The sequence below is a fragment of the Sinocyclocheilus grahami genome, unplaced genomic scaffold, assembly GCF_001515645.1.
Source record: "Sinocyclocheilus grahami isolate Dianchi unplaced genomic scaffold, SAMN03320097.WGS_v1.1 scaffold1.1, whole genome shotgun sequence".
NCBI lineage: Eukaryota > Metazoa > Chordata > Actinopteri > Cypriniformes > Cyprinidae > Sinocyclocheilus > Sinocyclocheilus grahami.
This window is the reverse complement of record NW_015505180.1, coordinates 743,145-754,619: the sequence shown is the minus strand read 5'-3', so window position 1 is coordinate 754,619 and position 11,475 is coordinate 743,145. Positions and strand designations below refer to the sequence as shown.

At 36.8% G+C, this 11,475-nt stretch overlaps 2 protein-coding genes and 1 long non-coding RNA gene across 8 annotated transcripts in view; 2 read left to right on the top strand and 1 right to left on the bottom strand.

The window, feature by feature from the left end:
• LOC107601869 (uncharacterized) overlaps positions 1-5,802 on the bottom strand; it is a 6,551-nt gene extending 749 nt beyond the window's left edge. The window contains exon 1 of the long non-coding RNA XR_001611003.1: positions 5,491-5,802. This is a non-coding gene — a long non-coding RNA (uncharacterized lncRNA). The remainder of the gene's footprint in view (positions 1-5,490) is intronic.
• On the top strand, positions 3,577-4,973 carry LOC107597883 (28S ribosomal protein S33, mitochondrial-like). 4 transcript variants are annotated; one of them, XM_016291626.1, is made up of 4 exons: positions 3,606-3,668; positions 4,086-4,166; positions 4,376-4,596; positions 4,683-4,973. In XM_016291626.1, the coding sequence occupies exons 3-4, from the start codon at positions 4,382-4,384 to the stop codon at positions 4,786-4,788; spliced, it is 321 nt and encodes a 106-aa protein (XP_016147112.1). In that variant the 5' UTR covers positions 3,606-3,668; positions 4,086-4,166; positions 4,376-4,381; the 3' UTR covers positions 4,789-4,973. The 4 variants fall into 4 exon arrangements, with proteins under 4 accessions (XP_016144938.1, XP_016147112.1, XP_016145655.1 ...); XM_016289452.1 differs by lacking the exon at positions 4,086-4,166 and having other exon boundaries at positions 3,577-3,668; XM_016290169.1 differs by lacking the exon at positions 3,606-3,668 and having other exon boundaries at positions 4,034-4,166.
• A 1,141-nt stretch (positions 5,803-6,943) lies between the features above and the next one.
• LOC107594271 (serine/threonine-protein kinase B-raf) overlaps positions 6,944-11,475 on the top strand; it is a 21,064-nt gene continuing 16,532 nt past the window's right edge. For 2 of the 3 annotated variants that reach the window (XM_016286130.1, XM_016284637.1), the window contains exon 1: positions 7,230-7,485. In XM_016286130.1, the coding sequence (XP_016141616.1) occupies positions 7,318-7,485 (168 nt within the window). In that variant the 5' untranslated portion in view covers positions 7,230-7,317. Of the gene's footprint in view, positions 6,994-7,229; positions 7,486-11,475 lie in introns of those variants that run through there. The other variant, XM_016285387.1, reaches the window with a different exon arrangement.

Genomic DNA, 11,475 nt, shown 5'->3' with positions numbered 1-11,475 from the left:
AAATCATTCCAGTGAAGGAATGTTAGAAATAATAATGTAGGCTACAGCTATGCTCTTATAGCATCCATTGTTGGAAAACCCACGGGCCCCGTTTCTGGTCTGATAAAGTAAATTCAATTCTGTACTCACCCCAATTAAAGCCGATAAAACGGGTTCACTCCACTCCAATAATGCACCTCCTGCCCATTTAGCGTTTGCAGTCACTATACGATACTCTATAAAGGATATGCACTGCCAGATATTCCTATTTAATAGCGACACACATTTATAAATGGTCAGTGCTGGAAATATCAAACCGTTCAACGACGCAGCATTTCAAACGACTCGCGTTTAAATGAGTGTATCGATATTAGAACATTTGGCGAATGGTGCATCCTCCTCCTCGGACAATATGGTCCCAACATCCTCCGTGCATGTTGCCTCTGTCTGGGAAAAACAGCGGTGATGTCATGCTGTCAATATGAGATGTTCATTGTTTATTAAAGCGCCTTCTTAAAGGAGTCGCACTACTGTTCTTGGTTCCGTGTCGAACTGTAACTGGAGTTGCCTTGCTGGCATTCTCTCTTAGATTTACACATGCTGAAGAAAACCGGTGTCTTTCACGAATAAATAATCAAAGCTTTCAGAATCTTTCATTTTGCCATTCTGCATGATCAGAGCTATAAAATGATACTACACCAGACTCAAAAGCCCTTCTTACTCGTAAAGGTTTGATATTTGAAACCACTATGCTCTGTCCAGAACCAACAGCAGTCAGGTATATTGCTGAATAATGAATGAGAGCAGTGGCATCTGTCTGCCATTGTAACGTTTTCTGTTTTACTGGGTTGCCCACACAGCCAACAGATAATGTAGGGACTCTCATGTACTTCACATATTTGTATGTAGGTGTATGTATGTGTACGAGATTGATATATGAGGCTCCACATTAGTGAAGATTCAGTTCAGTCATGAAACATCAACAATTAGCAGGCCATTTATTAAATTATGTTCATGCTTTTACCTGTTTACCAGACACGCTGTTCACATGGTTAGTGTTTTCTTACTAAATATGAAAAATTCAATAAACAATAGAGAATGCAGCATTATTTGCACTGCAGGGTGACAAATGATTATATTTGAAACAATATTTAAGACGTTTTGCATTTAAAAGTCAGCATCTGAGTGAAAATGAATTTGTCAGGAATTTGTCTTCCTACACTTTAAAACCCTTTAACTGTCACCGTCCCCTCTGTGGGACGCCTAAATTTACTTCACTATATTACAATTAAATCCTAATCTAATCATGACAAACTATATATTGTCGGAAAGGTCTAAGACTCCTAAATAATTTTTTACAAAAACATTGGTAAAATCTCTACAGTATGTAGGAAAAGTAATAGATTAATTTATGACAAGAGAGCACCTCAAAAATCTACATTCTGTGACACCACACTTCTATCACACTTTAGAAATCATCAGAAATGATATATCAATTTAAAACTTTAAATCTCAAAATTCATCCTTTGAAACCCATTCTAAAATCAAACATTGCATTACCATGAAAATGGTACATCAATATCATGTTACAAAATGTTTTCGTTCATGAATTATAAAAATGTAAGTTTGGATCGTCCACTTTCACGTCTATGTTCAAAAATGTGAGTGACAGTTAAAGGGTTAAGTGAACAAAATTGAGGAAAATTATTTAAGGGGATCTTTATGTCACGTTTTAGGCTATAGCTACTATTGACAGACTGAAATACTGAATGTGACAATTTACAAAATGGGTCTGAAACTGTATAATATTGACTTGGGTTCATTGGATTGACTCGTATTCGGAGATGCCTTTTCTTTATTTAATTTTGTTGGACTGTAATTGTCACTAGGAGAGTATGAATGACAGCTTGACAGCTACATCTTAATTACATTTTAAAGGGAGGTAAAGTTTGCTAGGAACTTATTTGCAGCTGACAGTGAAAACTGAACAATGTAATCTAAAAAATGCAGCCCGAAACACACAAGGCAATTTGTCGTGTGCTATTTGAGGATGTGTTATCTTGTTCCTTTTTTTTTGTCCCCAGAATTGTGTTAATAGATACATTCTCTGGAAGGAAAGGGAAAACGTGATTGTCATGCTAATCCGAGCTGTCCATCAATTAATTTTTATCGTGGTCTACGTGTGTCTACCTTTTTTCTTTTTTCTTTAATGCATATATCGCCATCTAGTGAACAAGGATATGAGAGCAAATCTAGTCACGCAGCCCTTATAAACTGGTTTGAGTAGTAATAAGAAGAAGAATATGCGTATGAATCATAAAAAGAAGAAGAAGAATATGGCGCAGAGACGTTTTATTATTATATTATTATTTATTTAATTATCCAATAATCCCACACTCGGTACTTCACATAATGGTAATGTTTTTAGGTAGTTGTTAGCACATTTAATAAAGAAACTGTGTTTATCTTTTATGGAGGACGAAACCTGCAAAAACAATAAATAAATGAATATGCAAATAAATAAATAAATGTCTGTATAAATACACAAATTCTTGTTTAAATACATATAGAAATAATTAAACATGTGATTAAAGTAGGCAAATAAATTAAATAAATTGGTGGACAAATGGAAAATGTTTAAGGAAATGCTAAGCCCATCCTATTTATTTTCCTTTGAGCACTCATTTATTTCTGAATGTAGTTCCACATTTATTTTTCCTCTGCACAACATGCTAATGAGAGGGTGTCAACCATGGACTTGGTCGGGGTCTTGTGATAGCTGGGGGCGCGGCTTTCAAGCTGACAGGAAATGCATGGTGTTAATCCAGTATGGCCTACCTAATGTCACTTTTTCTGTTTAACAGAGCAAGATACATAAAAAACTGAGCTGTATTGTCCGTACAGTATCTGTGACTTTACAAACAACCCAAAGAAATGGCCAGTGTCGCTACAGACAACTGTAATATCAGTATCCCATGGTCAACGTGAGGTGACTGGTATGAAGTGGTTTAATCGAGGAACAGACCGTTTTTCCCATTAGTTATCAGAACAGAAAATACAGGCGACAAAAGTATGTTTATTAAGCAAATAACGGTTCAGTATTGCAATTAAGAGCTATGTAAGCATTACTATTTTACATTGGCCACTTAAAATCTTTTATGATTTAGCTCTCTCATGATTATAACTACAAAACTAACCCTATGAAAAAGTGTAAGATGATAATCAGTCCCCTTGACTGATGAAGTTAATAGCGGGTCACACGCCATCCGCCTACTCTTGCATAATTAAGCATTTCCTTAAACATTTTCCACTTGCCCACCAATTTATTTGATTTATTTGCCTACTTTCATCACATGTATACTTATTTATTTATGTATTTAAACAAGAATACGTGTATTTATGCACACATTTATTTATTTATTTGTGTATTTATTTATTTATTGTTTTTTGCAGGTTTCGCCCTCCATATATCTTGACGTTAAATTTAAATAAATATAAAGCAAAGTTTTTTTGTAATGATTAAATCATTACAGTACACACAGAACTGTGCTGATTATGTAGAATGTACCTAGACAGAACTCTAATCTTGGCAGATATTCGCATACGGAATGATTACACCGGCGTACGACTTCCTGTGACGTACAAGACCTTTTCCACAGTAAAGAGGCTCCACAAATCAAGCTAAAAAGGTATTTAAACTTAATGAAATGTAATATTTAGCTCTTTAAAGCTTAAGTCACGAATTACTGACCGACTGCACGAAATCGTTTTTCTCTTGTAATGAACTGTCCTCTATGACCAGGTCCTTTAAGCAGTAGTGTTCACAAATAAAGAAAGAAATCTTTAACAGCAATAAGTCATATTATAATAGATGGCTCTTCTCGTTGGCTAGTATAATATTTAACTCGGGGAAATTTGAAGTGTGTAAAACGCATAGTGCTGAAGCTGTTAAACCACATGTGACACGCATTTTAAGGACCTGAGAGACGGATGGGGAAGCGCTTTAACGTTACCTGCTACGCGCATGCGTGTTATTCACGTTCTCCAATGTGTGTCAACTAACCATGAACGAATACTCAAACTAGTTACTGAATATATTTTTTCAGTACTTGATGTCTGTTCACATGCCTTTATAATAAAGCATATATTTTTGGCCCTCGGCTGCTTCTTTCGGGATATTTGAAAGGGTAAGAAGACCATTTTTGGATCTGTTATCCGCCAGGTAAGTTAACGTTATATATACACAGCAACTGCAGACTCTTTAATAAAATGCACAACTGTGTTTGAAAGATATAGTTAAAATGTATTTATTTATATAATATTATTTCATTAAAGCATTAATGGAAATGAATGCACGAGACATTTAACTAATGCATTTATCTGTGTACTCTGTTAGGTGAAGATGGCTGGTCTGTCCAGCTATGCCCTGCGCATGGCCCGTCTGAGCGCCCGAATATTTGGGGATGTGGCCCGTCACACAGACTCCAAATCTATGAAAGTGGTAGAGTTGTTTAAAGAACCCCCGCTGGCCCAGAGAAAAGAAGTGTATGACTGGTACCCCCCACACAAGATCTACTATTCAATGACCCAGAAGCTCAGATTCATGGGACTTTTCAGGTAAGCTCTTTCATAATGAACCTATGGACATTTTTTTTCCTTCAAATTCTTGTTCTGTAGCTGACACTTTTTTGGCATTGATTTAGGGATGAGCACCAGGATTTCAAGGAGGAAATGAGACGATTGAGGAAACTGCGGGGTAAAGGAAAACCAAAGAAGGGAGAAGGGAAGAGAGCCACAAAGAAGAAGTAGACCAGCGCATTTCAGCTGTTTATGAACGGACATTATGAACGGAGAATACGATGAAGAAACTCTGTATATGAGTTGTATCTGTATGGACAACAGGACATGTTTATGACTGTGGTGATATGTTCTATTAGCAGAGATGATGGTGAAAGAAAAACACAAATGCTAAAATCGCTTTTGGTGTCTGTGATGGAAATTAAATGTTCATTTTTGTACATTTTGCATCTTCATTTAGCAATACCCGATCTTTTTTTTTTTTTGAAAAAACAAAATTGACATGGTTCTTCATTATGATTTTCTGCAGAGTTTTGCCAGTTTACAATGCTGGGACTCCTCAGAATACCTCACCAACACCTCTTACGTTTGTTTTCCTAAGAATACAGCGAAAGAGCCCATAAACCGTGCACAAGCCTCAAGGGTGTTTTGTTTCAGACACATGTTAACACTCCTTTAAGGGTCTACCATCATGAAAAGACAAAATTTCATGGGCTGTTATAAAGAAAGAGAGGCCAAAGCTTGGGCATTTGTGCTAACAAATCAATACACCACATACTGTAATGGACTCATAATGGAAATATGTCAGTCAGGATCATGTTAGAAATGATGCATTTTGTGTAGCAATAATTTTGATTGTGGGTGACATGCCATTCTCTAAAGCCCATATCCGCAAATTTTTTCCCTAATATGATAAAGATGATAAAAAGGCACCTTAAAACTGTTCCAATAACAGGCGTAACAGGGTCATCAATTTCTTGTACTCCAGATTGAGTTCCTATTCTGTGGTCTATTCTGCAGGATTGTCTAACTTATTAATTGGGGGCTTTATACTACTGATTATTTTTCATTTTTAGAGATGAAAAATAACATTAAATTCAGTATAAACTATATTTGGACAAAACTATGGTCATAAAAACATCTGCAGCATTTAAAAATGAACAATTCCGTGTAACAGCTGAACATCTGGTGTGTCCTAGAGCCTCACATAGTCAGGACATTGACCACTTTTATAGCCAAATGTGACCCTGGTCTTAAGTTGCATGGGTATATTTGTAGCAATAGCCAAACATACATTGTATGGGTCAAAATGATAGATTTTTCTTTTATGCCAAAAATCATTAGGATATTAAGTAAAGATCATGTTCCATGAAGATATTTTGTAAATTTCCTACCGTAAATATATCAAAACTTAATTTTTGATTAGTAATATGCATTGCTAAGAACTTCATTTGGACAACTTTAAAGGTGATTTTCTCAATATTTAGATTGATATTTTGCATCCTCAGATTCCAGATTTTCAAATAGTTGTATCTCGGCCAAATATTGTCCTATCCTAACAAACCATACATCAGTGGAAAGCTTATTTATTCAGCTTTCAGATGAAAAATTGACCCTTATGACTGGTTTTGTGTTCCAGGGTCACAAATAATCTTCTGATTAATGTTCAAATTCTGGTCTATTTTTCTGAAGAAATGTATTTGCATGCTCCACAACTATTGAAATAATTATGTGCATATGCCTAATGCATATACCAGCTGCTGTATTCAGATTCCTGTACACATTTGGGTTTTAATAAGAATTTTCATATGTATCTTGAAGAAAAAAGAAAGAAACAGTTGATATGTTTTTGGCTAGATTCTTAAAAAAAATTTTATATGTGCTTTATGTTATCATATTTGCTTTTATGGACTATATAGTATGATATAGTGAGAATATTGAGCATCTTTATTCAGAGAGCAAAAATATGCAATTTGGTGCAGTTGTTATTTATATGAAATGAAATTCTGATAGCTTGTAATGTAAATCAATGAGATTTTTTATACAGTACAGCAGACTACTTACATGAAAACAAATATCTGTTGTCACTCTTTATCTCCTCATAATACGTCTTAGTAATTTTTAATCAAAGCTTTGTAGTTTTAATTTAAACAATCAAATAATCTTAAATTGTTTCTGTCCACTAAATGTTTATCTTGAAATAGTACTCACAATATTCTTACTTATTCCTATATATTTCTTACTTTATAAAGAGGCCTTTTACTTACTAAGAAGTATGAACTATAAGAAGACACGTAGAAGAAGGTTTTCAGCAAAGTTTTGATCATTTAGATACAGCACGCTTTATATGGTTAAATATTATTTTTCCAGTACTTAATACACCTCTGGCCGCTTGATGTGAGATCATGTCGGATGGACTCTGCTCAGTCGTTCTAGGTAACATATATAAATATTAATGTTTATGCAGAGCTTTTGGGTTAAATTCAAGCTTTTGGGAGTTATTAGATAAAACAGCTACCTTTATATGGTCTACCTGATATATGAGAAAGGGTCATTCAAGTTGCATGATCGACGTGGCTGAAACAAACGTGTGACTTATTTGTTTTTATAATTTAGACTTTAATATTAGTGCACTGGTCGGCGTCCAGTATCCCCATTTACCCCACTACGGGTTTACATTTGGTGAATCTGTCTCCCCCTCCTGTCTCGTTCTCTGTTTCTTTCCTCTATTATTTTCCACTCAGTTTCTCGTGGTTTAAAATGGCGGCGTTGAGCAGCGCCGAGTCCCCACCGCCCGTCTTCAACGGAGACACCATGAACCGCGATCCGGAGCGGGACCCGGGACTGGACGAGCTGGGCGCGGGGCTCGAATCCGACTGTCCCGGAGGAGCGGCCATCCCCGAATGTCAACAGGACATTCCCGAGGAGGTACAATGGGGGAGTCGGGGTTAAAGGAGAGCTCGGGTGTTGAGCGGAGCTGGGCTGGATGGAAATGTTCAGGAAACACCGGCTGTAATACGGATCGTGTGGGGATGCAGTACATTGCAGGGGGCGAGATAATGCCCGCATATACATAAATATATAGTAGAGCAAATCTTATAACGTGCGCTTATGCATTTTCGCAAGGTGCATTTCCGAATGACGCCATTTATAATTCTCTCATTGCAGTTCTCTGAGCCAATGTTTATCAGAAGGCCTGTTCGTGTTTCATTTTTTGTATGTCCCCCCTCCCGACCCCGCTGCATAGCATGCATGCATCATATTAATGGGAAACTACAGATGCAACGGGGAATATCAGCGGCTCGCCTGCATTGTTTAATGTCCTTCTTTGTGTCAGCAGCCTGGCGCGAGCGGAGTCTGCGTTCGAATGCGTTTACATTTGCATTTAAATCTGCAGTGATGTCATTGTGCTCGTGCACTGGGCCCTGCGAACGTTCTACATTTATTTTTGATCTCGTGCAAATTTATTGCATTGTGCATCCTTCTTGTAAGCTGTCAGCTGACTGTCTGCACAAATCACCTATGCTGCTGCTATGTTCCATGAACACACTGGGGTATTTCGTGGGTACATTCTGCACACTGCAGGAACATCCAGTTTAAGTTAGTAGCTGTGTTTTGGAACCCGTTTGACCAGCTAATGACCAGCTTGTTCCAGAAACCAACTATTACCAGCTGGTTAGTTGATGCTCTACAGGGTTCCTCAAATCTTGCCCTGGAGGGCCAATGCGCTGCAGAGTTTAGCTCCAACCCTGATCAAACTCACCTACCTGTGATTTTCTAATGATCCTGAAGACGCTGATTAGCTTGCTCAGGTGTGTTTGATTAGGGTTAGAGCTAAACTGTGCAGGAAAGTGGATCTCGTGGGCCAGATTTGAGGGTCCCTGCTCTACAAGCTTGAAACCAGCTACAATGATCCAAAAAAAAGTTTACGCCATCATACAAACCTGGTTATTCAGGAAACAGCTTACCTATTTTGCTGGCAGACTAGTTGGATTAATGAGCAGCTTGTGTAAGTTATCATTGTAGGAGTGCTTAGTGATAATTGGATTAATTTGACTGCTGGCTGCTGTTACAGGGTTATACTGTGCGATTATACATAGGACTCGTCTTGCTTCTTTTTAAAATAGCATTTATACATTTAGTTTATTACCTTTTTTTAGTCATACTTGAAGTGAAAAATGCGGTATTGTTAAAGAATGGCGCATGGTTTTATCTGAGTGAACAGTCCATGAACTTAGCAGTTTTATTGATGGTCAGGGCTATAACTAACCACCAAAGACTTTGAAGGGTCTTGAACATATCTTCCCAATAAAGATTGGTTTGATGGGTTTTGCAATGGGAGCTTGTTAAACTTTTATGTTGACCCAGAATCTTGAATGATTGGTTACATATTTGCTGTATTGAGTTTTCACATTACTGCATTATTGACATGAATGTTGAAGGAACAGTTCACCCAAAACTTAAAATTCTATCATAAATTTCTCATTATGTAGTTGTACAACTGTATGACTTGTATAGATACAGTTAAGATAAGATCAATCTTGAAGAATGTAATGATCTTTTGTTTTGATACAAATTACACTGGAGCTTTTATGGTTGAAAAGACATTCAAAAGTATCATATATGATATATTTTATTCCAATGGGCTATTAACTGTCACAACTAGATCGAATTCAACTTGAGAATCCGTTCAATTCAATCCATTAACAGATCATTCAAGCAAATAATTTCTGTCGATAACGATTCACTCTGTTCTTTATGCAGTGCTATCATATGGCTTCAGAAGTCATATGGACTACTTTTTTTGGTGTTGGCATAATTTTTCAAGTGTAAAAGTTCCGGTTCCTTTTTTTTTTTTTGACCAGCTAATGACCAGCTTGTTCCAGAAACCAACTATTACCAGCTGGTTAGTTGATGCTCTACAGGGTTCCTCAAATCTTGCCCTGGAGGGCCAATGCGCTGCAGAGTTTAGCTCCAACCCTGATCAAACTCACCTACCTGTGATTTTCTAATGATCCTGAAGACGCTGATTAGCTTGCTCAGGTGTGTTTGATTAGGGTTAGAGCTAAACTGTGCAGGAAAGTGGATCTCGTGGGCCAGATTTGAGGGTCCCTGCTCTACAAGCTTGAAACCAGCTACAATGATCCAAAAAAAAGTTTACGCCATCATACAAACCTGGTTATTCAGGAAACAGCTTACCTATTTTGCTGGCAGACTAGTTGGATTAATGAGCAGCTTGTGTAAGTTATCATTGTAGGAGTGCTTAGTGATAATTGGATTAATTTGACTGCTGGCTGCTGTTACAGGGTTATACTGTGCGATTATACATAGGACTCGTCTTGCTTCTTTTTAAAATAGCATTTATACATTTAGTTTATTACCTTTTTTTAGTCATACTTGAAGTGAAAAATGCGGTATTGTTAAAGAATGGCGCATGGTTTTATCTGAGTGAACAGTCCATGAACTTAGCAGTTTTATTGATGGTCAGGGCTATAACTAACCACCAAAGACTTTGAAGGGTCTTGAACATATCTTCCCAATAAAGATTGGTTTGATGGGTTTTGCAATGGGAGCTTGTTAAACTTTTATGTTGACCCAGAATCTTGAATGATTGGTTACATATTTGCTGTATTGAGTTTTCACATTACTGCATTATTGACATGAATGTTGAAGGAACAGTTCACCCAAAACTTAAAATTCTATCATAAATTTCTCATTATGTAGTTGTACAACTGTATGACTTGTATAGATACAGTTAAGATAAGATCAATCTTGAAGAATGTAATGATCTTTTGTTTTGATACAAATTACACTGGAGCTTTTATGGTTGAAAAGACATTCAAAAGTATCATATATGATATATTTTATTCCAATGGGCTATTAACTGTCACAACTAGATCGAATTCAACTTGAGAATCCGTTCAATTCAATCCATTAACAGATCATTCAAGCAAATAATTTCTGTCGATAACGATTCACTCTGTTCTTTATGCAGTGCTATCATATGGCTTCAGAAGTCATATGGACTACTTTTTTTGGTGTTGGCATAATTTTTCAAGTGTAAAAGTTCCGGTTCCTTTTTTTTTTTTTAGGAAAAAACCCCCCAGTATATTCTTCAAAATATGTTCTTCTGCTTCTGTGTTCTATATAAAAAAGAAAGTCATACAGGTTTGGAATAGCATGAGGATGAGAAAATGATGACAGAATTTTCATTGTTGGGCCTCTTTGTAGAAGTTGTAGATGGCTGCAAGTATTTCACATGTATTGAGCTATTTTAAACGGTCTCTGTTATGTTGCATCATGTTAGAAACACGCAGTCTATTACCACATGGGGTTTGCTTTAAAAGAAAGGCTCGTAACAAATGTCTGTTTAAGAAACTCAGCAGTCTTTGCCTGTCAGGAGTTTATACTGGCAAGACTACTGAGAAAGTCCCTTGTCACTGGTGCCTTTTAGCCTTTTGTCGCACTAATTTGACTAGTAGAGCCAGTTTATCTGCACCGTTGATTCGGAATCAAGTGGCAGCTTGACTCTCGGAATGCAGGATTTTAAAAATCCGAACTAAAGTTAGATGCACTTAAATGTGCTATTTCATGGGGGCGTAGAGGCATTCCAAGTTTCTTGACAGTCTGCTGGAAAATTGTTTCTCCAAACGGTGATCATAATAAAGTTTACTTGTAAAGCTTTGTAGCACTGTCAGATTGTGTTTACTTGGCTGGGACATTTTCCAGTGAACTTGGGAGTATTTTCTGATGCTGCTTGTATTGCTTGGCAAAATTGAAAAATGTTTATTGGCTATTTGGAACAAGTGCATTGCTTGCATGTTTCCTTGAACAAATGCTTGGCTGTGATTTTGTAGCACTTTAAATTAAGAGAGAAACGTTTATAATATTGAATGTGATAGTACCCCCCCCCCCCCC